We start from the raw sequence: 27,914 nt of genomic DNA, 5'->3' as shown, positions 1-27,914 counted from the left end.
CGGAGTAGTGGGGGTGGCAAGACAGCGGGGAGAGAGCCCGTGACACCAGGCCGTTCAACGGCTCATCGTCGCGGACTAAGGTTCACGCAACTTTCCCGGCCCGTTGACACCCTCCTTGATATCCAGAAAACGCGTCATGCAGGTTCTCGACCGTCTTGCTGGATCCTCGAGGTAGACGAAGAAGAAGAAGAAGATAATTGTAACCCCCCGTCGTCCATCTCCCAAGAAAACCATGAAGATCACCGACGCGGCCGTAAACGCATCCGACGAAGCTTGCTGTACCTGCGCGAAGCTCCTCAGCTCCGTGCCCCGGTACAGCGCCGCCACCGAGAAGCCTCTCCCGGACGACAGGCGACTCGGGTGCTGCGCTCGTGTCATCTGCGGAAACTGTATCCATGTGCGTCTGCCCAGACAGAACTCATATTGCGAATCCCCCCGCCTTGGAAAATACCTTAGGGAACGAACGCTAACAGCAAACGCAGGAAAACCCCCGCTTCGCATCCTACTGCCCATACTGCCAGACATCCACAACGCCCTCAGTGCTCCCCCCGAACCTCAAAGACCCGCCATCGTACACCTCCTTTCCGCCAACCCACCACCTCTCCTCCGGCGCCCCGGCAGCCCCGCCTCCGCCATACACACCCGACACCGGCGCCGACGCCGAGCATGAAATCAACGAAAAGAGCAGCGGCTCCTCCTTCTCAACCGCCACGCCCCCAGAAGACACCCTCCACTTCCTAAACCACGACACAGACACAATCACCTCCCTCTCCCTCCGCTACGGCGTCCCCGCCGCCGTCCTCCGCCGCGCAAACAACATCACCAGCGACCACCTCCTCCACGGCCGCCGCACTGTCCTCGTCCCGGGCGCCTATTACGCCGCCGGCGTCAGCCTCTCCCCGCGACCCGTCGAGGGCGAGGAGGAGGAGCTACGCAAGAGCCGCATCCGCCGCTTCATGACGGGCTGCAAGGTCTCCGACTACGATGTCGCCGTGCTGTACCTCGAGCAGGTAGGTTACGACCTCGCCGCCGCCATGGAGGCGTACGCCGACGATGAGGCGTGGGAGAAGAGTCATCCCGTCCAGGACGGTAGTGGCGGCGGCAGCGGTAAGAACAAGGCCAAAGCCGCGCCGCGTAATCGGGGGCCGTTTTGGAGAGGTTCTGCGTAGCAGGGGCTTGAGGTTGGATGAATGGAAATCTGGTTTTGGTTGTTCCCCTTGGTTCACTAGGTGCGACACGGAAATGGGCAATCGGCGTTTGGGCAATTTTTGGAATTATTAGAACTCTTCGTCATTGCGTCGTCATCATGTCCTTAACCACCTTTACGGCTCTGTTTGGCCTGTATAAAAACGCCGCTACCATATACCATTGTAACGCTTTGTACACAATACACGTGACGTTTCCCGATATCTCCTATGCGAGATGTACTCGATCGGTGACGAAGCCCGCATATGTAAAAAAAACAAAAACCCGTCCCGGCCAACGAAGCCATTAGAAGGCGGACCGCGTGCGAATGTCCGAAATCTTCCTCTCAATCTCTCTTACCGAACGGTCGAGTTCACCGGCAATCATCTGCTTCTTTTCGCTGGGCAGAAGGGTATACCTCTCACACAAGTCGCCGTCAATGACGCCCTTTACCGGGACGTAGTAGCCGCGGTACATGAGGTGATCCCTTCCGGCGAGCGGTGCGTCCTCGGTACGCATGTGCTGCTCGAGGTTCTGGAAGAAGTCCACATCCTCGCGCGTTACAAACGGAATGAAGACGCCGATGGTGCCGTTGATACCGCTCCAGAGCAGAACGTCCTGACCACCGACGACCAGACTTGTTTTGGTGATGCTCGTGGGCACATCTTGAGTGTAGGAGTGGCCTAGGAGGTTGAGGCGGTGTGGTGTGCCGTGTAGGTAGTCTCTCGTATTGAGTAGATGGAGACCGCCTGACTCCTCGTCGGCTTCTTGACTTGCCTTCTCAGGGCAACGGACGAGGAACATGTTGCCGAACTTGTCTCCTCCGACGACCGATTCGTAGTCCACCATCGCGGTGCAAGTCACCCATCTGGAGATGGTATCGTCGACGAAGGGAATGAGCTTGTTCGTTGTCGCCTTGTAGACAACATACGTGATACCGTGCTGGACATCACCAACAACAATGCGGCTTCCTTGTGTGCTCAGAGACACAATCAGTTGCGGAGCTACGTCGGCTTGGGCCTTCCTGAGCATCTGTCTCAGGCCGAGGTCATAAATCCTCAAGGTCTTGCCAACGCCCGCGAGTAGTCTGCCTTGGAATCCAAGGAGCGCGGATGGAGGCTCTTCGACCTTCGTCTTGTGAATGAACTCCAGCTCGTGGCCATCCTCGCTGAAGCGGTAAACATGGATGTACCCTTCAGAGAACTGGCGGGGGTTGACGACCATGTCCTTTCCTGTGCCGACAATTAGGAAACTTTCGTTGTCCTGGCTGGCGAACGGGACGATGGCAGCGCTGACAGCTGCTTCGTTGTTGTCGAGGTCAACAGTCTGCAGGACTCGTTGATCCTCTGATAAGGGGTCGATAACGCTGATGCAAGAAGCCCAGCGGCCTTTGCCCTTGGGGTATCCAAACTCGTCAGGCGGAAGCACCACGGCATCGCCATTGACAACTCCGGGCTCCGCGATGAGCTTGGCTCGCAGATCAGGAGGCAGCGTGTTGTTGTCTGCCTCGACTGTGTAAAACATGGGGTGTTCAGGATGCTTGAGAAGACGTCTCGGAGTATAGGTGAGGGGTATCGACTTTTGTGTAATGGTGTCTCCAAGGTTCTCAATGGCAAAAATTCTAATCCCTTGCGTCAGCTAGTGATCAAAAGCATTTGGTTGCGAAAGATTCAAGGTTGAAGAATGACTCAGTAGGAACAATTGGTATGTTGCGTAAGACCTCATAGCGCTTTGGCATAGGATCCCAAATTTCTCATCATGTCATGGAAACGAGTGAAGAAAATTGTCGTGCTTACCTCAATGATTGGCCCTGGATGCCGACAACACCTTCTTCGCACTGCTCGCTGCTGAAGTTCCAGACCCATTCAAGGTCAACGTAGTTCAAGGGCGTCACCAGGAAGCCTCGAGTGATGGGATCAGAATATCCAAGCCAGGGACGGGAGCTCAACCCTATTACGCAGGTACGTCCTTGAACGGTGGCTTGGAATAGCCGCACTGGCTTGGGACCGAGGAATTTCTGCCTCGTATCCGTAAGCTCTCCAGTGATTTCGTCCAAAACTGTACGGAGATAGACACCGGAGTGCAGACCGATGTGGAGGTAGAGTGTTGAGCCTCCGGACGAGGAGTCATCCATGGCTATGATTGCAAGGGATGATGGAGGGGCTGTCAAGGCTTGGACTGACTTGCTCTCCAGAGTTGACTCGGGGTCTAACGACAAGACACGCACAGTGCTGTCATCGCATCCCACAGCCAGAAACGAACTTCGCAGGCGGCCCTCGGGGATTTCACCCAAGCTCAAACATGTGACAGTTCCGAACATTTCCTTCTTCTCATCGTACTCGGCTAGGGATCCGTCACCATCCATCTCGAAATAGACAATCTCACCCGAGCTGAGTGCAACTGCAACCTGATGCTCGTTGGTAGTTGCCGCGACGATGGACCTGTGCTGCGGTGCAGCCCACTCGTTGACTTGGCCGTGCCGAATGTGACGAATGCCCTTGGGATGGACCTGAATGAGGCCGTCTTCGCCCAGCAACTGTGCCGCCAATGTAGGCACAGATGTCAGGAAACCGGAATCGCTGACCTCCTCGACCGTTTCGCCGATGCTCAGAACAAGAGTTCCGTTGGTGAAAGACAGTACAATGTACGCATCGTATTGGTCGCCGCGGCTAAGCTTGAGAGTCCAAACCGCCGAAGGAATGCCAGGCAGTTCGGATGCCACAATCTCGTTGACTTCCAAGCCATGCTTCAACATCCTGAATGTGCTACGAGCACCGTTGCCGCAGGCTGTGTAGATTTGTGGCGCATCTTCACCAGTCAAGTTGGCCACCTTGCAGTCGAGCAGGGGATTCATGGAGTCGATGCTCTCGACAAGAGCAAGATTCTCCAGCGGTCTGGGATGGAAGTAGACCGCTTCGTAACCAGCCCTTGGATCTGTTGGGAAGTCGTCGCTTGAGAATTCGAGTTCCTCATCGTCATCTCCCAGCTTCTCGAACTGGTAAAATTGGTGGTTACCAAACTGGCTGGCAGCGTACAGGAAACCGCTCTTGAGGATGCAGAGGCTAGATGATACCGGTGCTGTGTCGAAGTACTTGATCTTGAGTCTCTTCACCTCGCCAGTGGGGTTACCATCTGCATCCTCAACCATATCGAGGGTGGCCTTGAACAGATCACCATCCTCAGTCTGCAAGAGGAAGAAGAAGGCGCCAGCGCTGCCTTTCAGCTTGTGCATGACGCCAGATACCACGTGGCGCTTCCTGGAAGGGTCTTCCGTCGCACCTCGTCGGCGCGGGATTGGTACGCGGAAGGCTTCTTGGTTGGAGTGCCTGTACGTGATGTTTTCCTCTCCACAGACCAAGACTCCACTGGGACCATCTTGACCACCTGGAACTTGGAACAGGAGTGAAGCCGTGGGATCGACTGGTTCGGACCACTTCCGGACGACGTGGTTTAGTCCCAGGTCCAACTCGTAGTACACCAGCTGAGTTTCTGCTTCTCGAGCTGCCTCTCCGGTAGGATCTTGGTCTGCCTCAGTGTACTCAATCTCGAGCGCAGCGAAGACCGGGTTGGCATAGCCGACGTCCAAAGCGACCATGCACAACACCAGGACTCCGGGCTTGTGTGCCTCGAGAGGCGAAGAGATCGTGAGCTCGGCCTGCGAATTGCGGTTGAGGACGTATACGAGCTTGTTCTTCTCGACTGAGGCGATCATACATGCTCTGCCTTTCGGATCGCATGCAAGATATTCTCCAGGTATGACACGTCGTACCCCAGACTTGCCAAAAGTCTCTAGATGCAGACGCTGAAATCGATTCTGCGCGGGAATGTACTCGATGATTGTGATCCTTCCAGAGTCAGTCGCAAGGATGAGGTAGTCTTGACACAAGGTCAGCAAAGTCCTTTGACAATCACGTCTCGCATCCGAGGCCGAGCGACATTGACTGCACTGACGCCTGTCGCGACCGGCAAGCTTCTCAAATCACTAAGTGAAGCTTTAAATGGAACATGGGACACGAGACATACCTTTATTGCTTCCAGCCAAGCGGAAGGCGGCCATGGAACGGATGATGCCGAAAATGTCATGCGAGAGCAAGGTAATGACTTTGCCCTGTGACGGATCCGGGCGAAGCAAAGTCAATCGCGATCCTGACGCCGTCACAATGTTCTGCTCCTTGGTGCCTGAGAACTGACCCAACACCGCCTGCGTGACATTGGTAGGCGATTGAAGGGTCAGGGAATAGAGAAACATGTTCGAAGTCGTCGCCATGTTTGCAGGTGAGCGCAGATAGCCTGCGCGGCCTCAAATTTCGAGCTCGAATGGATGGGCGGTGCACGAGACGCGGTGGTGTTTTTGGAGTGATGGTGGGTTGGGAGGCTGGAAAGCTCCAGCACAAAATTTCAGAAGCTCCAGGTTCCCACTTGGCGCCTTAGACCCGCGTGGTGGGGACTTGCGGCGTCGGCATCTTGTTGATCCGAGCTCCCCGAAATTTCGGGTCGGCCCCGTCGTCGACAGCGAAAGCTCCCTGGAAGCTTGTGGGAGACGGAGTGTTCTGGATGTCAACGCAGGCCGCAACTGGACTTACGTACAACACCAGGCGACATGGAGCCGGCTTTTAGAAGAGCAGCGTCAAGCGCTTGCGGACAATGCTCTGCAGCACTGAGGAGGCAATTAATTGCCAACGGAGTTCCCAGAATCACCCCTCGCATCGCATCAGCCCACTCGACCCGAAGCCTCCATTCCACCGTTTCTAGAAGTTCGAAGGCCAACAATGTGCCCACAAGACAATTCTCCTCGTCCCCGAAAGCTTCGAGCGAGGCGGCAGCCGTGAAGCCCGCTACCACCGAATCGTCGACCCCCAAACTCCGATCAGACGACCTGTTTCACTCTTTCACGAATTCGCCCATCCCAGAGATTCGACGCCGTGCGGCTTTCATGCGCCAGCATGCTTACTGTTCTCACCCCGATCATCGCGCGACAAGAGTCCCGACTGTAGCACCCCACGGCGAGGAAAAACAATCGCAGACGGGTCAGCTTGCGCCGGCGCACGTCGATTTCGAGTGCCCCGATTGCGGAGTCCCCGTTTCCTGTAGCAAGGAGCACTGGATGGACGATTATGAGGCTCATCTCGAGATCTGCGACACTTTGAGGGAGATCAACGAGGACGACCATGACCTGCGATCCGGCCGTACGTTCCCGGAGTTCGTTATGGCGGATGATCAGATGCCCGAGGCGGTCGTCAACATGACCAACTGGGACACCTTCATGTACAGCCGCGAGTTTGAGGCCATTAACGACGAACGCAGCATGCGGCAGGTCACGAAGATGCTCACCTACCCCATCACAATCGGCAGTGTCTTGCATGAGTTGAGCCCTTATAGCATCAAGCAGGGGGAGAGGTTGACCAGCGAGGGTTTGAAGAGTTTGAGTGGTAAGTTGCGTTCGTGGGTTTGAGAGAGTGACGAACTGACAAGAAGGTAGCTTTGCGGTATACCCTTCATCCTCCTCTCACTGGAAAGGGTACTTCAATGAAGGAACTCCGTCCTGAGGCTCCTCCCGTAAGAGTCTTCTGCTTGGGAGCCCGCGCCGAATCATCGCTGCCCAGAAATGTCTGGCTTCAGCTTGCTCATCTGTTCCCAGAGAGCAAGATTCACCTGATTTTTATCGGGCCCGAAAGCATGGCTAACCGAGACGACGAGTTCCCTCTGCCGCAGCGGACGCCCGAGAACCCGTTTGGCATGGTGATCGAAGACCGGATATCGCACAAGATGAAGATCAGCACCATCGTCGACTACTACCACACCATCCACAAGACCGGATACTTTGCGCCTTACGACCCGTACTTTGACTGCTTCTGTCTCTTCCATCCCGGTTTGGGCCATCCCGCAAGCAGCCACGAGTGGACCGAGACGCTTCCTATGCTTCTGGAGACCAAGGTTCCTATCATTGCTACAGGTTATACCCAGTTTGACATGGAGAGAGATATCGAATGGGTTAGAAAGACCGCTGCCGGCGAGTTCGACGTTCTGTTGGAGCCTGGCGAAAACCTTTTCCGCAGCTTGAGATGGGATTTGAATGATCTGGATCCCCAGGACGTCAGCTGTGGAAATTGGGGAGTGTGGGCGTTCCGTGGAAAGAGGTATGTACTGCTCATCACCAATTAGTGTGATCTGACGCTAACAATGAGAACCTAGATATGAGACGACTAAGAAGGATGATGAGTAGGTGCTCGTCCTGTTGCTGATAAATTAAAATGGGAATTATGTTGGACCACTTGTAGAGGTTCTGTAAATAAGTGTATCATACTCACCTGCATGTGCATTGTATAACACAAAAGGAGAGAGAAAAATCAAGACCAAGTCGACTCTGTAACAACCTTGCTGCATAATGTGTCGTGCCTCCTCTCCGTGATTGTCTATGTCGAGACTTGTATTTCCTGCGCTAAAGCTATTTCCTATGACATAAAATGATCAGAGAGCCGAAGGTAGTTGCGGTAGAAGACAAGTATGCTTCGGATTGATCAGACTTCATTCAATATGCATGTACCACTCAATGATGCTGCTGCGCTGTGCCAAGATGAGCCAAATCTAGACGTACTCTGTTGTGCCAACCTTGCGCCAAAGGTAAGGCAGTCTGACTCGCATTAGCAAGGTAAGACAAGCGCATGCGTTGTCAAGTGTTCCGGCAGGCCGGGTCCGGTGGCCGGGGCAAGTGCCGGGTTGTCCTCTGCAGATGCGGGCCACTCCGGCAGGTGCCTCCTAAATGGAAGGGACCTGAGGCAAGGTACCTTATGTAAGGCGCTCGCCCTGGGGGTCCTAGCGGGCTGCAGCGCACAGGGCCACCGCCGTTGAGCCGCTAAACGCACCTGTACCGGGAGACAAGCCCTTCCTTGTAACCGACCAGCACCGGGGGGCAGGTCCCCAGTTTCCGCCCGCCGTCACTCAACCACCTCACAGATCAGCGTCGTCCGAAATCTTGCTGGCTGCAAGTCAAACTTGACGACAGCTCATTCTCGACTCTTGACTATCGCCGCCAAAAGGACACACGCGCCCGACTTCCGTGCTTCGTACCATGAGAGTGCGGTCGCGCCAACGATAGACGGCCATGGCAGCTGTCGCTACCCCTCGCGCTCCGACGCCGCGACCGAAAGCCCCCGCGACTGTCAGCTTCTTGAACGACCCGGCCGCGGCCGTTTCTACACCTTTGGCTACTCCCGGCGCCGAACGAACCCGCCCTCCGCTACAGACCAATCCTTCCGCTCGCCGATCCGCTCGACCTACCTCTACAGACTACCTTTCCGACAAAGCGACCGCCGCCTTCATCCGCCGTATCCTGTACTCCAAGCACCTGGCCGAAAGGGGGAGAGCAACCCCGTCCCCGATCGAGGAACTGCTACCGCCCCTGACCAGCCGAAACGATGTCGATCTCCAGCTTTACGCACTCATATCTGTGATATTGAGGGAATACGTACAGGTGTGGTATAGCAAGATCACTCCCGATGACACCTTTGTGGACGAAATCGTCCAAATAATCGCCCATTGCACGAGGGCTCTAGAACAGAGACTGCGAAAGGTCGACCTTGAAAGCCTCTTATTTGACGAGCTGCCTGACTTACTGGACAGACATATCCTTGGTGGGTCTCAGGCACGCAAGCTCTTAGGCCATTCTTTCACTGACGTCCACTCCATAGCCTACCGCGCGGCGCATGATCCTGTGTCTCGATCTCCAACCGAAATAGACCCACGAGAAGTCTATCACTCGCTATTCTCCTTGGCTCCTTTGACGCCCATACCTCGCCCCGAAGACCCCTTATCTATTGCAGGCCAGCAAGAGAATGAGTCGCTTTATCGTCAGCTGTTGGTACAGGGTGTTCTGGCTGTTCTCCTACCAACCGAGGACCTCGAAAACGGCTGCCTGACCTCCCTGGTTGGCCAAATCTTCTCCGAGCTCATCATTGGCAACGTCCTCGCCAATCGAATTTCGCAGCCATGGCTCATTTACGAAATCCTCATTATTCTCACTAGAGTTCTCGACAGGAAAGCATCAGAGCCTATCGAAGAGGGAGTGGCGGAGGCGTTGCAAGGCGGATCAACATCCGCGCTCCCCAGGCCTGCTCGTCGCAGTTGGTCCGTCCAGGGCGCATTCTGGTCGCTCGTGCAATGGTCATTCCTCGCTTTCACAACTATCCGCTTCCTCGTCATCACTCTCGCAATGTCTTCATCCCTGCCACCAAGGTCTGACGGCGAGCTGAATGAAAAGGACCAAGTGACTGGTCAAATATCGCATTCAAAGACGCTGAATCACACAGCTAGCTCGAATGAAGTGCAGCCTGTCAAAACGCCGATTGCTGCCTTTAAGCTGTGGAGTTGCGTAGCAGATTTGATCGAAATGGACTCCCGCATGCCTTGGTTGAGTGGAATAATGTCACTTTTCCAGCTCGGCGCAATGAGCGGCCCAGGACGTGTTGCTGGTCTCAATGGAGCCATGGACAGGTAGGCAACCATCACTTTGTTTCTCCCTCTCATTCTCTACCAATCTCACGTCACACCGCATGAGGTTCAAGTCACTGGATCTCAACCAGCTCCAGTGAGCAATCAGTAGCGTCCCGTCAGGCGAGTGAGTAGGACGGGATGGCTCTTCCCACGACAGTCTAGTGGGCTGCATTGTGGATGGACTTGTCGATGAGTTGATACGGGCTATGGGAACACACCTTGGGGTGCACGCAGAGATGGGGGTTGAGTCTCTTGCAGGACTGCGCGAAAAAGCCGAAATATGCTGTGTGACACTCACACCCGGCCCATTCTGCGAACCAACCCTGACTTGACCTCGTTCCCCCGGTTCCTCGAAACATGCGGTTACATCCCAAGGACCTCGTGGCTTCCGACCAATCGCAGCCGGTGTCAACGTTACTCGCCTCCGATTTGCTTGATAGGCCCTCGCGGGGCTGCGCTTCCATCCACCGGCAAGCCTCATTTACGCGCCCAAGTCCAACAGTGAGCATCACTTTACAGGGGGTCATTTCCATCACCGTCATCTCCTTTGCCCAGCGCACGCCTACGGAAATACGACGTTTGGTCACCCACGGAAAGCTGTCAGTCTTTCTCGCTTCTTGACGCCCCGCTATGAGGTCGGTGGTGAAAGTGGCCGCGCATGTTGGGACTCAAACCCTACCGAAGCAGCCGCCCCTTCCACGATCTACCCTACCTGAGGTCATGCTGGGGCTGATCGCAAGCTTCCGTTCCTGACCGCCAGCCGATGCAAACAATCAGGTCGGAACGGTCCAGGCCATGGGCAGTCACTCAATCCGTCCCGAAAAACGGGCTGGCAGCCCCCCGCCCAGCGGCTAATTGCCTGCCCTCCATGGCTCGATGCGAAGCTTGGCCGGACTCGAGCTTGGGAGCTAAGCTGTAAGCCGGCTGGCATTTCTGGGTTTCTGCATAGTGGATGGGTTGCTCCTACACACCACCGTGGGCCGCAAACGAAGGCAACGTACCTCAATATTGAGACCAATATCATTCATACGCCTTCAACTCCAGGACTACGTTCGAGCCTTTCAGACTGCCTACATCGCCAGTAAACGGTCTCAGATTACAGATTCACCAGCTCGTCAATCCAGGAAGCCATTGAGCCATCTCTACGGTTGATCAAACAAAGACAACAACATCAATCGCAATCTCGTCATCGGGGGGCGCTCTGATATCCCTGTTCTCACCCTCGTGTTACTTTTGCCTAGCCGTCCCCATTCCTTTTCTGACATACCCCCCTTCTCTCACTTCCCCTCCCGCAGATCGTTGCTTCCCTTTGTCGGTTCACACAAAAGCCCCTGCAACCCCCCACACACTTGACCGTCGTGACTGTCCGAGTCGGAAGCATACCCGGGAAGAAAGCTGACATAGAGCGCTTGCCGCGTCGAAATACAGGCTCATTTCGCACACCATTCACCAACGCCTCCTCGACGCCGCATACCTGCCAACCGTCCTCCGCTCCATCCGCGCCGCTCTCTTTCCCAACAACGCCCCCGGCGTCTCGACCTTGGTGGCCCCATCATCCGACGAGGACCTGCGTGCCTTGCGCCGCAGGTGCGCTAGCGCCATGCTGGCCCAAATCCCGCCCTGGTTGGCTGGTCTGTATCTAGGCGGGCGAGGGCTTGGCTTCCGGTGGCGGTCCGGACCGGAGTCGAAGCCTGGTGCTGACGCTACTGCGTCTATGAGCGAGAGCGAGGCCGGTGTTCCGAGCAAGGATGGAGCTCATAACGGTGACGAAACTAATGATGTAGGTAATGGCAGCAAAGAGGACGAAGACGAGGATCAGCAGCGAATGCTGTCCGAGATCGAAGAGGGCATACTGGACATCTTTTCCGACGAGTACTGCAACAAGCACCTCGTGTACAGCATACTGGAGCTGATCTTGGTGAGGTTGATGCCGGAGCTGGCGGAGAAGGGCGTCGTCGAGCTTTGGGAAGAGCGTCTTAGCCTGTGACGGATTTATCATGAACGAGTCCTATGCCTTTCTGTGTGTTTAAGATACCCTTGTTAGCCCGAGAAACGTATTTTTTCATTTCATATGATGGGAATAAGAGGCCTGGTACATATTTCCAAGCGATGTTTCCCATGAGAATTCGCATATTGTGCACAAGATGAAATAGTCACGCGCGCATTCTTGATGAGGAGGCAAAAGGCAATTGAGTTTGAGTGTTCGTATATTCGCAGACGGGTCGGGAGGGGTTGAAGAGGGGAGAGAATGAAGGAAAAAAAAAGGGGCATATCCCTAGGAAATCAAATGCAAAAGGGGCCGCCCTTTTTTTCTCGGTTTTTTCCACGCAAACCCTCTGGCCGGGGCTAGACATGTTGCATCGTGCCTTTGGCCCATCGTTCCTTGAACCTCCCTCTCTCTGCCCTGCGTCTCTTCTCGATCGCTTGCCTTGCTTCGTTACCAGCTCGTTGATCAATTACGATAACCCGCGCGTGGCCCATAGCCTTGCCCCCCACCCCCTTTCCGTGACAACCGTCCCTTGTAGATACCGTGCCTGGCTGACCGGCCATCAACCAACCGGAAACCGTCCCTTACTTCCTATCCTTGTTGCCTCACAGATGCAGAGAGTGTGAAAGAGAAGACTAGGATAATACAGTACTGAAATGGTGGAATGATTGAAAATTTCGCGCTCGGGGAAGCTATGAAGAGAAATGGACATGAAGCGAAACAAAAATAGAATAAGGAAAAGATGGCTATAGAAAACCAGGCTTGAATCGATGTGGCGCGTGGGGAATTTTGCGGTGTTTCGCGTGAGCGGAAAGGTCTTCCCTCGAGGGGAGCGTGAGCGTTGATAAGAATGGGGTATATGAATGTCTCGACTGAAGTTTCGAGTGGGAGGATGATAATGATGCTGTTGTTCCAAGTAGTAGAGAAAAAGTCTCCGCGCCGTCGTCTCTAGCCAGTGTCCACCCCGGTCCTGTATTGATAAGTTATAATTACTGACCCCTATTTCCAAATGTCGTGAGACTATGAACCGGTGGTGGGAACACACAAGCGTCTGAGATTGTTGTCGCAGAGTCTGAAGCCTCAAGGTCCAATCGAGAGAAGCCAAGGGGCTGTCGTGAGACATTGACCGTGTATTCCTGGGGTTTTGTATTCCCCATGATAGGTATCGCCATTGTGAAGTAGGTTTTGTTTTTCCAAAAATCGAAAATCCGGTCCCGGCGAGGTGGATGTGCTCTTTGCAGAACTCTCGTCGGGTCTAGAGATCGGCGTGACCAAAATAATGGTTGTTGTCCTGTTGTAGATGCCCGCGCATACCGTGCGGGGGATGGCCTGTTTCCAAATCCAGTCCAGAATCAAAGCAAACAAACAAACAAACGCCTTGAAGAATGACGAAGAACATTCTTGCTGAAAAAGGAGAATTGTACGCGATCTGATAGGGCTTTGCTTTGCAAAGTAATTTGTTGAAGCGTCGAGCCGGGTGTTCATTGAGTTACGACGGGCTCGGATTTGATCCCCAGCGACATCGAGTGAACGTGTTGCGGTGTCATTTCGGTGTCTCCTTCGGGTATACGGTCCAAAATGCCTAGCGACTGGGGTGCTCCGGATTTCGCAAGCTGATGCTGTTGTAGGCGCAATTTCTCCGTCAACCTGACCATCACCACATACTCCGTTTGGTCCAACAAGGCACCTCCATTGGTGCTTTGGATGTAACTCAGCAAAGTGTCTGCAGCCTTTCGGGCATCCTCTTGTGTCGGTGATGTCGGGGATGACCCAGCTGGAGTTGTGGCTGATCGGCCAGCCATGCTACTGTTGCTACTACTGTGGTGCAGGTGCGGCGACGAAGTAATGGCAGTGTCTAAGCCAAAGTGGGGTGCTGCCATTTCATGAATCGGTGATTCCAATGCAGAAGAAGGTGCTGTGGACGCCGGGTGATACTTGGGAGTCATGGGCTCTGTTGATGCGGCCTGGTTCATATACTCCAGGTCGAGAGTGGGAAACGTTTGGCTCCTTGGTCTCTGGAAGTTTGAAGCGACCCCTCCATGCAGTTGGCGAGATGTATCGTTGGGGAGAAATTGGCCAGCGTTGGGGTCAGGGGAGAACGTAAATGTAGCCGTGGGACTCATCGCGCTTCCCGAGAAGGACGAATTCCCTGCGTCGGTCAACGCGCTATTGAGGGACGTAGCGCTTTGCGAGTTTGTGTGCTTGTAGGCGCCGCCATCACCATATCCAACGAAGCCGAGACCGTGGACAGCGTCCTCATCACTCCTGTCGGCCGAGAGTGGAGATGGATGTCCAGTCGGCGACGCCGGTGAGATGCCAGATGCCCCAAGAGATGGAGAACCAGATAGTTTCGCGTGGTCTGTGATGTTCGTTTCCGATGCTCTTCGCAAGAGCTTTCCTGATACCAGAATGTTCCTCTGCTTGAATCTCTCCAACCAAGTAGTGTTGATAGATTTCATCTGGCTGGCTTCAGGTCCGCCGTTGGTGGTCCGAGAGAAGTGCTTTGCTTGATCGAGAATCTCGTCGTCGCTGGGTGTTAACCCGGCTTGTTGCTGTCTCCTGACCCATGCCGCAACGGCCCGATCAATGTCCGGGAACTTCCCCTTGGTGTGCCGCCTGCCAGCGGGAGACTGACTCCTGTCCGCCTCTGGGTTCAGGTACTTCTCCTTGTTGCGTAGAACTTTGGATACGGTGCTGAGATGTCAAGGTTAGAACTTCAACGCACTCTTCTTGCTCATGCTTAGACCCACCTTCGTTCAACACCAAACATGGCACCGATATCCGTCTGCTTCACATTGGGGTGCTCAGCAGCATACTGACACATTTTCTTCCGGTCGTCGTCGGTCAAGACCCTTCGCTGTTGCGGCTGCGGGCCATTTGTCAGCCGTGTAGGCCTTGAAGGGGCTGGGGCGACGACGGGTGCCATTCCTAAGGGAGGTGCCGAATAGCTGTTGGGATTGGTCAACATGCTGGGCCACGTTGGCTGAGAGGGGATCATGAGCATCGGTAGCTGGGCATGAGATTGTTGTTGATGAGACTGCATCGGCTGCACAGGAGCTGGCGGAGGAGGCATTCTGCCGATTGATTCAGACGGCAATCCATGGGTGACTGCTGGCAGGAAAGCGAAGCCTCCAAAATCCGACATGCTGTTCTGATGGCCGTATGGGCTCATGTCTCCCCAACTCTCGGCGCCAAAGGCTGTGTGGTTGTGACCCATATGGGTGTCTTCGTCCTGGGTTAGGTGGTTGTCTTGGTCCATGGTGGCAGTCCCCACGATGGAGCTGTTCATTGCTTATATAACTATTAGACGTGCGTTCGATCCCAAGATTTCAACTCGGCAATGCTCAAAACGAGACTGTCTGTCTGGCCTGTTGTCGTAAAGTCCAGGTTCCAGGTTGGTGATTGCGAGGAGGGGGTCGCGCCGACGGCTTCGCCTTGACTGATGGGATGACACTCGGGCCAAGGGTGGGGATTGCTGGTCCCGACAGATGTTGGTGGGTTTGGCTTCAAGAACAGAAGACACCATGCATGACAGAGGTGGCCAATTGGTTCCTGAAGGCACGCCGTGCAGGCGGTCTGCTTTGTAGGTCAAGAAGCCCTGGGCCTCTCAGGGTGACTCGATGCAAGTGCGTTGCAGGCTGCAGAGAGGTGTCGGGGGCAAGGTCGTCCACGAGTTGGACTGACCAGCTAGCCGTATGTCTCTCCGTGGGTTTCTTAAACGAGAAGTGCCGGTCTGGCGTGCGGGTTCTGGAGTTGGAGTTTGAGGACTGCGTGCTTAAACTGCGGGTGCAACACCAACAGTCGTTTCTTGTCGCGGCAACCACCAGGTTGGTCCTTTGCCGTATCAGGAACCCTCGACTAGTCCACTGAGTCTGTTCTAGGGGGTTTCCTAACCGTATCGCGGTTTGAAATCACCTAGATTAACCGGGACGAAGGTGTTATACCAGCCTTTGACGAGTTGGCCAATTTCTGACGATGACACGCCTCGCAACAATAAACTTAGGATGGGAGGAAAGAGGGATGATCGACTGTTGAAAGAGTGCTGCTCCCGGGGAGAAGGCTTGTCTGTCTATTCGGTCGGCCAGTTGAGGGTGATGGCGAACGAGCCTGACAGGACCGGAAAGTCGAATCGGGCCACTCAGAAGGAGGGAATCAGACAGCGGAATGCTGCAAGAATCAGACGCCGCGACGCACGAGGCAAGGCTTGAAGGACAAAGCTAGCAGCAGGTCGAGGTTGGGGTAGGCGGGCTTGACAAGATAGTAATACTATCAGGCGCACGGAAGGATGAAGGTTGTGTGGGCGGCGGTGGGCCGCAGTGTACATATGTAGAACGGCGGATGCTTCCCATGTAAGTACACTACCGGCAAGGGTCTGGGGTGTGTGTCTCGTCTTCTCCTGGGGGTGTGGTGGGTATGATTGAATCTAAGTAGAGCCGGGGTCTCGACTCGGCCCCTCGGGGTGTGTGGTAGTAGACCAGCCCTTGCGAAGGATAAGATGGACTTCTCTATGTACCAGAACCGCGTCGTCACTAGGTAGTCGTTGAGAGACGACGGAGGAAGAAAGTAGACACGCGCAACGTCGGCCAGGTGAAAGTCTGGTTGATGAGCGATGCGTTACTCAAGACAGGAATGAGAATGCAAATGCAACTTGCCTGTCAGAAGAAAGCGCCCGGCAACGAGACCAATTGTGATAGGCCTAAAAGAATGGTAAAGCCGCAAAGGTGCGACGTCAGGACTCGAGTACAGCACAGTCTTATGCATGAAGCATCATGATATTGGCAGGGAATGAGACAGAGCAGAATGGAGAATGGTTTCCGCGAGGGCAGTAACGAGACCCTTTGCAACCGGCGGGACTTAACAAGAGCAAGAGAGAAAGAAAGAAAAAAAGGGACGAGGCAAATGCCGTAAAACTGAGTTCCAGGCATCTGGGGGATTGATTGTTGACATTGACGAGGTTGCGTATCTTGTGTGATGGTGTGAGTGTTTTCATCAATGAAGACATCATAGTCGGCCTAGAATTCATGTCTAGACCACTGACAACCGCCACGGCTAGGGTATTGAGGAGGAGCTAGAAGAAGCCACTGGCTCAGTTTGTCTCCGTTGCCGCATGGGAAGAAACGACGGACCATATGGAAAACGCTGTCGACGGGAATGGGACAAGCCACACACAGACACTAGTTGGGATGCTGATTTGCTTCCGTCTCGTCTCGTCTCGTCTCGTCCTATAGCGCCTCGTCTAGACCTGGCCTCGCGGCTCGCCTCGACTTTGCTGATGTCTTATTATTCCCCCAACGCTGGCTGGTAGGCGAACGGCTACTAGCCATTCGGGGCAAGAAATGCTTCCCTCTTGAGAGTCGAAACTGGCCATGTCCTTGGCCCCTGGGTTGTGGAGCTGAGTATGTCGGTCTCCTGCGAGATGATGACAGCAGATGGGATGGATGGCCCGATGGTGCGGATTGGGGAGATTCTGTAGGAAAAGCCGAATTTGTATCACCCAGGAAATACAATGGCAGACAAGTTGGAGTCTGGAGCCGACGGATGGGAAGAAAAAAAAGAAAAGGTGGAAAACGAGATGTTACAGAAAACGGTTGCTTGGGTGCTCAATAATCAGGAAAAGCCGAGTCGGGGCAGAGAAACGGAAGAATCGCGCGCCAATTAGCTGACATCAGGACCTGCTTTGCGCTGAGATTACCACCCACACGACACGCACACACACACGTACTAGGTAACATGCTCACTGGAGTCTTCGTACGGAGTAGTGGTCGGAGAAGGGACGAAGGAGACGAGAGGTCTTGATCCAAAGACGGACGGAGCATTTGCACCCTTGACGGGCTATATTTGTGTGAGAGCCTAGAGGAGAGACTGAGGGCGAGATCGGGTTAGTCGGGGACGGGGCCTAAGGTAGGCGAGAAAGGCGCGTTCGTTGCCTTGCTCGCTCGCCGTAGTATTCGTACATGGTGTGACGGGAGGTTCCTCTCCTCTCCCCTTCCCTCTTCTCCCGCGATGAGTACGAAGTATCGGTAGGTACTGGCGAGTGTTGCCCCGACAAGGGGTTAGATTGAACAGAGGGGGATATAGATGAACGGTGCGGCGACTTGCGTGGGGATGTTGCCGGGACAAGGCGTAAGTTGTAACGTTGAGGTATCCGTATTCCGTAGTGCCAGCGATGGCCGGTGGAGGGATCATTCCGATGTGAAAAGTGAGTAGGACGAGACGAGACGAGGCGAAGACGAGACATGTAGAAGCAAATTAAAAAAGGTGTTAAGTCTGGTATTCGTAGACGAAGCCGTCTCTATCTCTAGCTGTTCTCCAGGGTAAGAAAGATAAGCTAAGTAAGTATGCTGAGGTAGCTGCCGGAAGCTGGGCAGTAACGCATTTCCTCACGGTTCCAATATCGACTGAGTGGCTTACCTAAGTACTGTCCAGTGTCAAGGGAACAAGAGTGCTCCGTAAAGTAACCAGAGGAATGGAAGGTACTTGATGGTAATGGATCATAGAACAAGTCGAGGTAACTGACATGTAACGGTACTTGCATTCCTCGCTTCGGTTCCATACCAGTGCCATGTTTCTCGGAGTACTGGTCTTGGATAAGGTGTCTGCCGTGCCTGCCTCAGCACGCAGATGATTCAGTCTTGGTCCTTTGGGCTCTGGAGTAGCCGTGAGGTACGGAGTGGGTAGGTAGACCTCAGACCTGAGATGAACGGGCGGCATGGAAGGAAACGACATGGACGGATACGGACGCCTAAAGGAAAGGAAGGAAACAACGTCGTCCCATCTTGGGCAGTGGACCGGCGGGCAAGCGTTGACTGGTTCACCCGTCCATTCCCTGCTCCACCACAAGCCCTAAGGACGCACGGGGCAGGGATATCTGGGCAGGGGGAGGGAGGAGGAGGGAAGGAACACACTCACTTCAAGGCTTCAAGGGCAGGAGCAACAAGTGCACTGTGATCTCTGTAATCCTTGCTTCCTTCCCACCTCGAGCTGCATCAAGAGACAACCTCCACTGCTCCAGGAAGACTTTCTTAACCTCAAGATGAACCCCACTTTAAGTATCCGACTCCACTTTTTACCGCCATGGTCCGTACCTTCCCCGAATGAACGAGCTTCAAAGTTCAAACAGTGGAGGGCAAGAGATGGACAAAAAGACTTGCTTGACTGGGGACCTGCCTGTCCTGGGCGGAGAGCAAAAAAAAAAAAAAAAAAAAAAAAAAAGGAAGTACTATGTAGGTACGGAGTAGAAATTGGTAAACCACCAAGGTCCCGTCCCGTTCTTACCTTCCCATGATACCCCCGGCCAGCTTATGAGGGGTCGTCTTTTTTGCTTCCAGGTCGGTTGCTTCCCATAGGACCATCGCTGCCCAATGCTCCTTCATTGCGACTCATGAAGCTCCTTGCCTTTACGGATATTTGCCTGGCTTCTTCTCCTCCCAGTTTTTATTTTGTTTTTAACAAGCATCTTCTATGGATACCTTACTCAGACATCGTCGCAGGGCATCGACAACGAGCCAGTCACAGCCTTATTTGCACTTCAAAGACCCTGACTGGATCGGAGCTCCAACTTTCTTACCTTCCCGCTGCCTTAGTCCCTCGGCACGCTACACTTCTATTCGACGGCTCGGCCGTCTGCCTCCACGTCTACAGCCGCTCCCACCAAGCTATCCGTTCGATAGCTACCTGCCAGAAACACATCCACTCAACGGCCTCATCATCTGACACTCCCGCTACGGATCCCCATCCTGATTCCTGACCGACACTTCGTTATAACCTCGACTCGCTATTCCTCCATGGATACGAGTCCAAGAACCTGAACAGCGCCGCGTGAATACTTCACCAAGAGGCGCATTCCGTGCCACATGGATCTCCCATCGCGCCTTGTTCCGACCACGGCCTAGCTCAGAGCTGTATAGATAGTCTTCTCTCTCACCGATACAATGTGCGCCTAACTCGGCACGCCGCACCAAATCTAGTCCCCCCAACTCGCAAACGCCTCGCGGATACATCGCCCCGACCCTACCACGCCGTACACGCCTACTTGGTTGTCTCCGGTCCGTCCAAGCTGTCAAGCGATCGACTGATGCTACGAGAAATGGCCCGCCGGCGACCTGACCCATCCCTGTCTGGCGTTGTCAAGGGGGGGAAGGGGGGCGACCCCGACGTCCCACCCTTCTAGGAGCCGTTCAAAGTACTTCGTACGGATACATGGCGGCCATTGACCATCTGGGGAGGGGGTGTGGTTTGATAGACCTAGAACCTGTTGCGGATATCCGGTCGTTCACTCGTGGACTGCTATCGCCTTTCGAGCAACCCTCAGGTCCTTGTCAGCAAGAATCAAAATAGCGTGCCATTTTGTCAGCCTCGGTCTGTTCAAATCAAGTCAACCGGGCGTTGCCAGCATAAACGTCTGCGGCAGTTTATGGCGATCAATGCATTCGACCACAGGGGCCTCTTCAGTCTGGTCCGATTCTTTCGAACTATTTCCTTCCAAAACCATTTGCGAGCGTTCAAATCCCACCAAAACTCCGACGTCAAACAAGCCAAGGTCTGCCGAACGCTTTGATCTCTAATTTCAAGTTTGATATGCGACGTGAATGGCAGTCTGTCAAGCCTTGCTGCTGCCCGATGTTGAACTAAGACCTACCCGAACCACTCTGACGCACCCGCCACGACATCGCGAAGGCCGTTCCCAATAGCTTTCTGTAAAAGGTACAAGAACTCCTCACGGCGCAGTTCAACACTCATGGAATTGGCATCCACAACCGTCACACTCATCGTGGAGCGTCGTTCAACACCAACGCTCCTCGTTGGACGGACAGGCGATCGCGATGGGCGTCTCCCCTACTTCTTCCAACGCTGAACGTAATGCTCTGTTTTAATCATGGCTTGTTGTATTCGGTTAGATTGTCGGTCCATGCCGTCCATCCTGTGGCCCGTCTCCCATCCAGCTGAGCCTGCCGCGGTCATGCGGTTGGAGATTCGAGTCGATACAGTTTTGATAGATCTGGCTAGCTCATCATGGGACGGACCTTTACACTCATTTTGCAACCAATGGGTCAAGAGCAGGGCATACTCGCCAACACCCGGTCCACTTTTGCGAGGCACTCAACTTCCTTACTCTCTGGATAGCTCCAGCTTCATGGTCACCTTTGGAGCCGTCACAAGACTTGATATGACAGTCAGAAGACAAGCGCAAGCGCTATTTCGGTCTAGGGAACCAAGAGTTGAGGGAGGATTGCCGACCAACGGCAGCGCTCAAATCGTTTTCGGAATTCCCATTGGACATAAATTCCGGATTCATCACCAGTTTCGCACTGGTCATTGGATGGAAAATATTTCTCTCGCATGAGGCGGTCCTAGCAAGGCCATTGAGAGGCCCGGACTGATTCCCAGTTGGTCAGATGGTCGCGTACGAAGACTTGCTCATCCGTGGGTCCATCTTTGAAAGGCTTGCTTAAACGGATGGTCTGGCCAAGCCTCGACGCAAAGGCGCACAAAAGCGAGTACTTCAACGAAGAGTAGAGCATGGCCGGAGGGTACGACCACGATTGGGGCATGATCCAGGTTCGGATCCAGGGTCGAACAGCATCCACCCGCGTTGGCCCGCAACGTGCGCCGTTCTCAATATCAAGCGGGCCCTGCCGACGGTATCCTGGGCCAGGCTGAATTGATACCAAAGCACCCCCGACTCAACCCTCACCCGAAGTAGTATCTGATCGCTCTAACAGTAGCTTCGCATCAGTCATGAGAAGGCTCTCATTTTACGACAACGTTGGGCAATCAACATGCATAATGATGATGGGCGGGCCGGGGAAGAGACTAAACAGGAAAGAAGGCTGATTCGGAGACCCATCTGCTCCATCGTCCCCTTGGCATCTTCCCGCCGCTAGGTAGGGTAAGGGTTTTCCATGAGTTCATGACTGACGCGTCTTAGCCAGGCTGACGAGATCACTATTGAAGCCATGCTAGTATGACTATGTGAGCAGTCTGCCCGCCAACTTTATGTCAGAAGCCTTCGGATACGAGGAAGAATCTCAGGTTCTGGTGCTCGCCTCGTCAGTGGCTGTCAGCCGTGGCTAATCACATTTAGCTGCCCTACGCTTGTCAAGATAGCAGGAATTCACGACCAAGCCATTGTTTCAAGCCATGAGGAGCTCGGGCTTTGGGGACTAAGCCAGACACGAGGACTTGTGTTTGACACAGCGGACGGAATGACCGCATCCACGTTCTCATGTCTCAACTAACATGATGGGCAGGATGCCAGCCGGCCATTGCCCTCCTCGACGACTGCTCCAGCGACTGGTCCTTCGGCAGACTACCCCCGCCCAAGGCTGCATCTGGTCTTCTTGGAATATGCTTACCGTACTACACTACTACGTATGCAGGCGCGGGACGTTCAGTACCAACTCTGCCCTTTGAAGCAGCGTTCTGGGAGGAGATGAGAGCTGCGTCAGTGCTCGGGTGGAGCGCAGCTTGCTTGTTCCCGAGCCCTCCCCAAAACCCGCTGGAACTGACCGGGCTGGTCGACTCATGTCGCCTTGGAGCGAGCAGGGGACCTGGGCAGCACGAGCAACATTGCAGCGCAGCATCCGCCGCCGCCGCCGTCTGTGTTGCCCCTGCGCCTATTTACCCTTCCCTGCAGCCGTTCTCCCGTGGTCTGTGTCCTATCGCCCGCTGTTCGCCTCATCTGTAGTTGATGCAAGGTACGGTACGGATACACTCATCTGCCCGCAAGTAATCTCGAGTCGAACTCGAGACGAAAGGCCAAGATCGCTGGACTACTTTCGACTGCGACCATACTCCGCAATCGACCTTTCCTTGCTTCGCATATCGCGGACTCGGACCCGGGACCCCTCGTCCAGGCTCCTCCCATCATCCTCCGAGGATAAGATGAGATGAGATCACGGCTCGCTGCGAGGGCCACGGCCGACCCACCATTAACTAGCACGTCCCACCAAGAAGTAGCAAACAAAAACCGGGACTTGTGAGAGGAAGAGGAGGTAAAGAGACCACGAGACATGGGCGGTAAAGCAAGCCTCGTGAAAGGCAGGCGGAAGAGGAGGATTCGCATCTGACTGGTGGTGAAGCTCTCCATCCCCACTCTTTTATTTTTCGTTCTACTGAGAGAAACCAGGTCCGTGGCTGCTGTCATTCCGCCGCCGGGCACGTTTCTCGTCGGGGAATTGCAGTGAAGTGCATTGCGCCAGTAGTGCCGAGTCCGTCTCGAGACAAGCGTCAGCAGCAGCGGGATGAGAGGGCAGAAGAAAAGGCGGAGTTATGAAGAGCAGCATGGTAGGAGAACAGAGAAGGGTGTCGTCTTAGCTCTGCTTTAAGCGCCGACGTTGCCCTCGATCCAGGGAGTCCCCCGTCTGGCCCTCCCACACACCCGCCATCCCCCACCCCTCCTCGGCCTGTCACCCCATGCATTGGAGGAGGAGGAGGAGGAGGAAGAAGAGGAAGAAGAAGAAGAAGAGATGTGTGTGTGTGTGTGTGTGTGTGTGTGTGTGTGTGTGTGTCTGCACGGAAGCTGCATAGTCTTATTCACACTACCTATTCCTCTAGTTCCTCTCTCTATGTCTCTTCCTCCACCCACCTCCTCTTCTTTTCCCATTCGCGCGCGGAGCAAAGTGGTGTAAGCTGGCCAAGGGGATACACGCTTGGTACGGACACATGCGTTGAGCCTTCTTGCAGAAAGAGGAATACCTACCGCTACCGCGTATGCAACCCACGCTTCTCCTGGGAAGCATTTGCGGCCGCAGGACAAGAGGCCCTCGGCTATGCAGGTTCGCCCACGATTTGGGCTTTGTGACTTTTTTCTCTTGGGTTGCTGCTGCTGCTACAGCCTGAACTTCAGATGGTGGCGCGTGTGGGGTAGACGAGGCGGGGATGGGGGCACCTTTCCAACGACAGTCTATCTCGGGTCTCTTTTTTTTTCGCCCCCCTCGACGACGACACTTATTGAAGATGACCACGCGAAAGTGGATGAAAGACGATGGTGGTATTGCGCGCGCGGGCGCGCGTCCGCTTGCGAGGCTGGCTAACAAGAAGAAGCCATGCTCCATATCCACACGGATTGGAGACCGACGAGAGCCCTTCCTTTTTTTGGGCGGCACGGCGGGCTTGTCCTGTCAGGCACGCGCCGCCCGGCAGCCAGCTTTTAGTGCCCGACGGCTTCATGGCGAGGACCTAAGAGAACCACGGATACTTGAACTATTATGATGGGGGATGGGATAGGCGGCGAAGCGGGCTTCACTACCGTGGAAGTCTGGGACCCTAACGCGAACTGGACCAGTCCATCCCAATCCAATCCAACCCAAATTCATCACAATGATTCACATACAATGGATGATATACAACGTGTCTTTCCTCGTCAACGGATACCTAACCCCAGATGGGAAAAACCGAATTGAACATCAAAAGATGTAGACGAGCATTGTCTTTGTATCTCTTCTGCCAGAAGAAGCCGTTTCGATTGAAGACAAATCACTTTTTTTGTTGCAAGCCGGAACTCCCACCCCCTTTTTGTCCCTTTCCTTTTCATCTCTCTCTCTCTCTCTCCTCTATACTGCAAAGTAGCATGATATAAACGCTTGCCTGGCCTGGAGGAAACCAACAATGCCCTTGATCCCCGTCATCATCTCCCCCCCCAATCCCTCCCAATCCCCATCGAATCTAGGCGGCAAAAAAAGACACAAAGATAGAGCAGGGAGATACCCTGACGCCGCCATCGAAGGGGACCTCCTCAACTCCCTTCTACCCTCGCCACGAATGTCTGCTTGCGGCAATACATTCCCACATCCCATGCTCGGCAAGAAAAGTAGCGTACCTAGGGAGCAAAACCCACACTTATTCACTCGGTGTCCCACTCAGCCTTGTTCCTTGGGGGAAAAAAAGGAGAGTCGCAACCGAACAGTGCCATTGTGTTTCCCGGCCTTGGCTAAAGCTTACGCGCGTAAGACGCCAGTTGGGTCGGTTCGGTTTCTTTGGTTCCAATGTTCACTTTGAAAGAAGGTAGGGTAGCTTGCATTCTTTTTGAGTTTGCACACGATGCCATGGAATCGGTACTCGAGTGAGATCGCGGCAGATGTGTGACTGGAAGGATGGGGAGAGGGGAGAGATGGCGGAGAAAAGAGGCAAGTGGCTTGTGATATTGTTTTTCCTTTGGCCAAAATGGGGGTTTGCGGACGCGGGAACCCGAAGGCGGATTTGAGTCTGGGGCTGGCTGGGCTGGGCTGGGCTGGGCTTGTTTCTCCTTGGGGCCAGGCAAAGGCATTTGAGGCGGCGCGGGGGAGAAGCATGACGACAAACGGCCGCCATGCGCCGCCGAGTTTTAGCTTGTCGCCGCGTTCGTCAGCGCTTGACGATTGTGACTGCGTAGTAGATGGAGATGTTAGTGCCATTGTTTGCTTTTCCTAACCGAACTTCACTTGACTGCGCGCTTCCTTTCCCCGCCGGCCTCTTTTGAAGTAGCTCGCTGTGGAAAACGAAGGTTTCGAGATAATGATGACGAGGGGAGGGGACTGAGGGTTGTGGGGGGTCTTTGACATGAAGATGAAAACGTACCGATATCCTCGTCGGATAGCTCGTGAGATAGACCGACGCGCTGAGGCTGATGCTTTACGGACTTGCCGTACACAATGGCGGTCTTGAACTGTTCAAGAATACTCCTGTGGATTTGGTTACACTAGACGGAAGGACGAATCGGTTAGCTTAGACAGAGCGAGCAAGAGCAAGAGCAAGCGGCAACGGCGTGCGCTCGACCTCGTCCATTTCCACGCTTCCTTGTCGCGGACCAAAAACAAGGTTCACCCTACGACGCGGGATTTGCTCGGGACGACGCGCAATGTCACGCGAAGGATCAGCTACTCACGAAATCTTCGACCGTGCACCTATTTGAACGGAGCACGACGGGCTGAGAGTAATCTGGGAGTTTGCCCTTTGGCTTCGTATAAACACGGACGAGCTGGAGCTTATCCCACCTGTACGCCAAGGAAAATAAAAAACGTTAGCTCTCTGGTTCTTGTGAGGGCAATTTTAGGAGTAACGGGTTGATCCTTGTCGTGAACGACGATCGTGTCGCTCCGGAAGACGAGAACCGGCCGAAGGTCCGACGCGGCTAACAAGGAAATGAGGCAAGGGGGAGGGAAGAGAAGCAAAGTTTGAAAATCCTTACATTGCCTCCATCAGCTCGTCAATGTTCCAGCCCTGCTCTGAACTGATCGGCACGGCGTTGGGGATACGGTAGAGCAAGTCGAGCTCCTCGATACTGATGGCGTCAATCTTGTTGAGGACGTAGATGACGGGGATGTAGTTTCTGCTCCTCGCCTCGAGGATGTCAATGAGGTCGTCGATGGTGGCATCGCAGCGGATGGCAATGTCGGCCGAGTTGATGCGGTACTCGTTCATGACGGCCTTGATCTCGTCGTGGTCAATGTGGGTGAGGGGCACGGTGCTCGTGATGTTGAGGCCGCCCTTTTCCTTCTTCTTGAAGGTGATGTTTGGCGGCGACTTGTTGATGCGGATGCCGAAGCCTTCGAGTTCCGTCTCGATGACGCGCTTGTCCGTTAGGGGCTTGTTGACGTCCAGGACGATAAAGATGAGATGGCACGTCTTCGCGACGGCGATGACCTGCCGACCACGACCGCGGCCGTCCTTGGCTCCTTCAATAATACCCGGCAAATCAATGATTTGCAGCGGCGCACCTGAGCAACGAAAATGAATATCAGTATTTTGACCTTTCTTTCCACGTTTCTCCTCTCTTGCCACCTCACTGTCCCGAATCACACAATCTCTATAAAAACGTACCATTATAAGTGACCTGACCCGGCACAGACGTCAACGTCGTGAACTCGTACGCCGCGGCCTCGGAGTGCTGGCCCGTCAACTTGCTCATCAGGGTACTCTTTCCCACGGACGGGAACCCGATGAAGCCGATACTCGCGACACCCGTACGCGCAACGTCGAAGCCGGCACCACCGCCGCCGCCACCGCCCGAGGGCGTCAGGAGCTCGCGCTTGAGCTTGGCGAGCTTGGCTTTCAGTTGACCCAAGTGGAAGGATGTGGCCTTGTTCTTTTGGGTCTTGGCCATCTGTTTGAGGAGGAGGAGAACATTCCGTCAGCCTTCTGATTGTGTGTCGCATTCGTGTATAGTGTCTGTGTAGAGAGTGGAGGGGGGGTTTCCTCATGTCGTTGGATTGAGGGTTTGGGTTTCTCGGGAGTGACTGTCCGTCGGTCGACGACATCACCAACGCATGTTCCCCGGTTCAGGTCACAGACAGAGACAGCCGTCGAAGTCAAGACACCCATAGACTACGAGATAGAGCAAGAAGAGGGTTGCCATCGGTCTGGAGGTGTAGGGGGAGGAGGGGTTGAACACGTACTTCGGCCTCGATATCTTTGATCTACAGGAACACAGAGTTAGTCAAACTATTTTCCTCGCGAATAGGCACCAGAGGAAGGGGGAAGAAGAAAGGTATGCGATTGTTTCGGCTGTGAAACCCTCCGCAAGAAACATTACCTTGTCAACTGTGGTCGCCATGATTGCGGTTTTTCGTCCTCAAGACGTTCCTGTGCTGTATAGAGGGGTTCGATTGATGGCTAGCTTTTCCGATTGCGACGTCGACGTCCAAGGCGCGGGCGGGAGGTGAAGTTGAGAGAAAATGTGCTGTAGCTCGCAGGTATTGGGTGGGGGTATCAAATAAAGAGCGTTCGTCGTCGGTTTTCTGCGTCGTCCACCTCTGTCTCGCTGCCCGAACTTTGGAATGATGGTTCTGGCAGTTGGTGATTCTGGTTGTGCACCTGGTGGTGGGTTTTGGGGTGCGAAATGGCGGGGACACTGGCACCTTGTGCGAAAAGGCTAAGGTGGTGCACATGAATTTCTAGCGGGGCTTGATGGATATACGCTACTATCATTGGCTGGAAGGATTTTCGAGTGCAGTGATGTCAGAAACCTGAATCATTCAGTCAAAAGTCTTCAACATCTTAGGTAAGGACTGCCAGCACTCTGTATCGCGATGTACGATGCGCAACAAGCGAATCTTGGTCTTGACAGACAGTATTTTGAATATGTTGTTTTCGTTATCTGCCTTTCCTGTCCCTATATTCCGTTCCAACCAGCAATGCCTTGCAGGCTTCCAGGCTCTTGATTCTCGGCTCCCAGCCAGACTCGTCGTGGCCCTCTCTCCCGTTGTCCGTCAACTAACCACATACAAGAACTGATTCTTGTGCTTCTTGGACTTCTACTTGATAAAACTCTCAT

General features: G+C 54.2%; 7 protein-coding genes across 7 annotated transcripts; 4 read left to right on the top strand and 3 right to left on the bottom strand.

Annotated features, from left to right (window-relative positions):
• Positions 1-232: 232 nt before the first annotated feature.
• Positions 233-1,169, top strand: BDP55DRAFT_542089 (uncharacterized protein; the record flags this gene model as incomplete). Its single annotated transcript, XM_060568282.1, has 2 exons — positions 233-397; positions 483-1,169. The coding sequence occupies 2 exons, from the start codon at positions 233-235 to the stop codon at positions 1,167-1,169; spliced, it is 852 nt and encodes a 283-aa protein (XP_060434996.1).
• Positions 1,170-1,491: 322 nt separating this feature from the next.
• On the bottom strand, positions 1,492-5,452 carry BDP55DRAFT_723908 (pre-mRNA-splicing factor rse-1; the record flags this gene model as incomplete). Its single annotated transcript, XM_060578814.1, has 3 exons — positions 1,492-2,806; positions 2,982-5,061; positions 5,209-5,452. The coding sequence occupies 3 exons, from the start codon at positions 5,450-5,452 to the stop codon at positions 1,492-1,494; spliced, it is 3,639 nt and encodes a 1,212-aa protein (XP_060434995.1).
• Positions 5,453-5,726: 274 nt separating this feature from the next.
• On the top strand, positions 5,727-7,561 carry BDP55DRAFT_646603 (zinc-finger of mitochondrial splicing suppressor 51-domain-containing protein). Its single transcript, XM_060573719.1, has 2 exons — positions 5,727-6,614; positions 6,665-7,561. Exons 1-2 carry the CDS (start codon positions 5,786-5,788, stop codon positions 7,345-7,347), a joined length of 1,512 nt encoding a protein of 503 aa, XP_060434994.1. The 5' UTR covers positions 5,727-5,785; the 3' UTR covers positions 7,348-7,561.
• A 494-nt stretch (positions 7,562-8,055) lies between these two features.
• On the top strand, positions 8,056-11,845 carry BDP55DRAFT_646602 (PXA domain-containing protein). The gene is made up of 3 exons (XM_060573718.1): positions 8,056-8,816; positions 8,874-9,675; positions 11,104-11,845. The coding sequence occupies exons 1-3, from the start codon at positions 8,288-8,290 to the stop codon at positions 11,660-11,662; spliced, it is 1,890 nt and encodes a 629-aa protein (XP_060434993.1). The 5' UTR covers positions 8,056-8,287; the 3' UTR covers positions 11,663-11,845.
• Positions 11,846-12,127: 282 nt separating this feature from the next.
• Positions 12,128-12,964, bottom strand: BDP55DRAFT_260237 (uncharacterized protein). The gene has a single exon (XM_060566336.1). The coding sequence runs from the start codon at positions 12,783-12,785 to the stop codon at positions 12,225-12,227; it is 561 nt and encodes a 186-aa protein (XP_060434992.1). The 5' UTR covers positions 12,786-12,964; the 3' UTR covers positions 12,128-12,224.
• A 7,573-nt stretch (positions 12,965-20,537) lies between these two features.
• On the top strand, positions 20,538-21,005 carry BDP55DRAFT_626972 (uncharacterized protein; the record flags this gene model as incomplete). Its single annotated transcript, XM_060571694.1, has 1 exon — positions 20,538-21,005. The coding sequence occupies one exon, from the start codon at positions 20,538-20,540 to the stop codon at positions 21,003-21,005; it is 468 nt and encodes a 155-aa protein (XP_060434991.1).
• Positions 21,006-24,732: 3,727 nt separating this feature from the next.
• Positions 24,733-27,490, bottom strand: BDP55DRAFT_260103 (GTP-binding protein RBG1). Its single transcript, XM_060566335.1, has 7 exons — positions 27,174-27,490; positions 27,037-27,057; positions 26,462-26,744; positions 25,830-26,358; positions 25,527-25,635; positions 25,220-25,340; positions 24,733-25,026 (listed from the first exon to the last, which is right to left on the bottom strand). Exons 1-7 carry the CDS (start codon positions 27,192-27,194, stop codon positions 25,007-25,009), a joined length of 1,104 nt encoding a protein of 367 aa, XP_060434990.1. The 5' UTR covers positions 27,195-27,490; the 3' UTR covers positions 24,733-25,006.
• Positions 27,491-27,914: the final 424 nt, after the last annotated feature.

This window comes from Colletotrichum godetiae (genome assembly GCF_030913485.1).
Source record: "Colletotrichum godetiae strain CBS 193.32 chromosome Unknown BDP55scaffold_4, whole genome shotgun sequence".
Taxonomy (NCBI): Eukaryota; Fungi; Ascomycota; class Sordariomycetes; order Glomerellales; family Glomerellaceae; genus Colletotrichum; species Colletotrichum godetiae.
The sequence above is the reverse complement of the archived record's forward strand: the minus strand, read 5'-3'. Positions and strand labels throughout refer to the sequence as shown.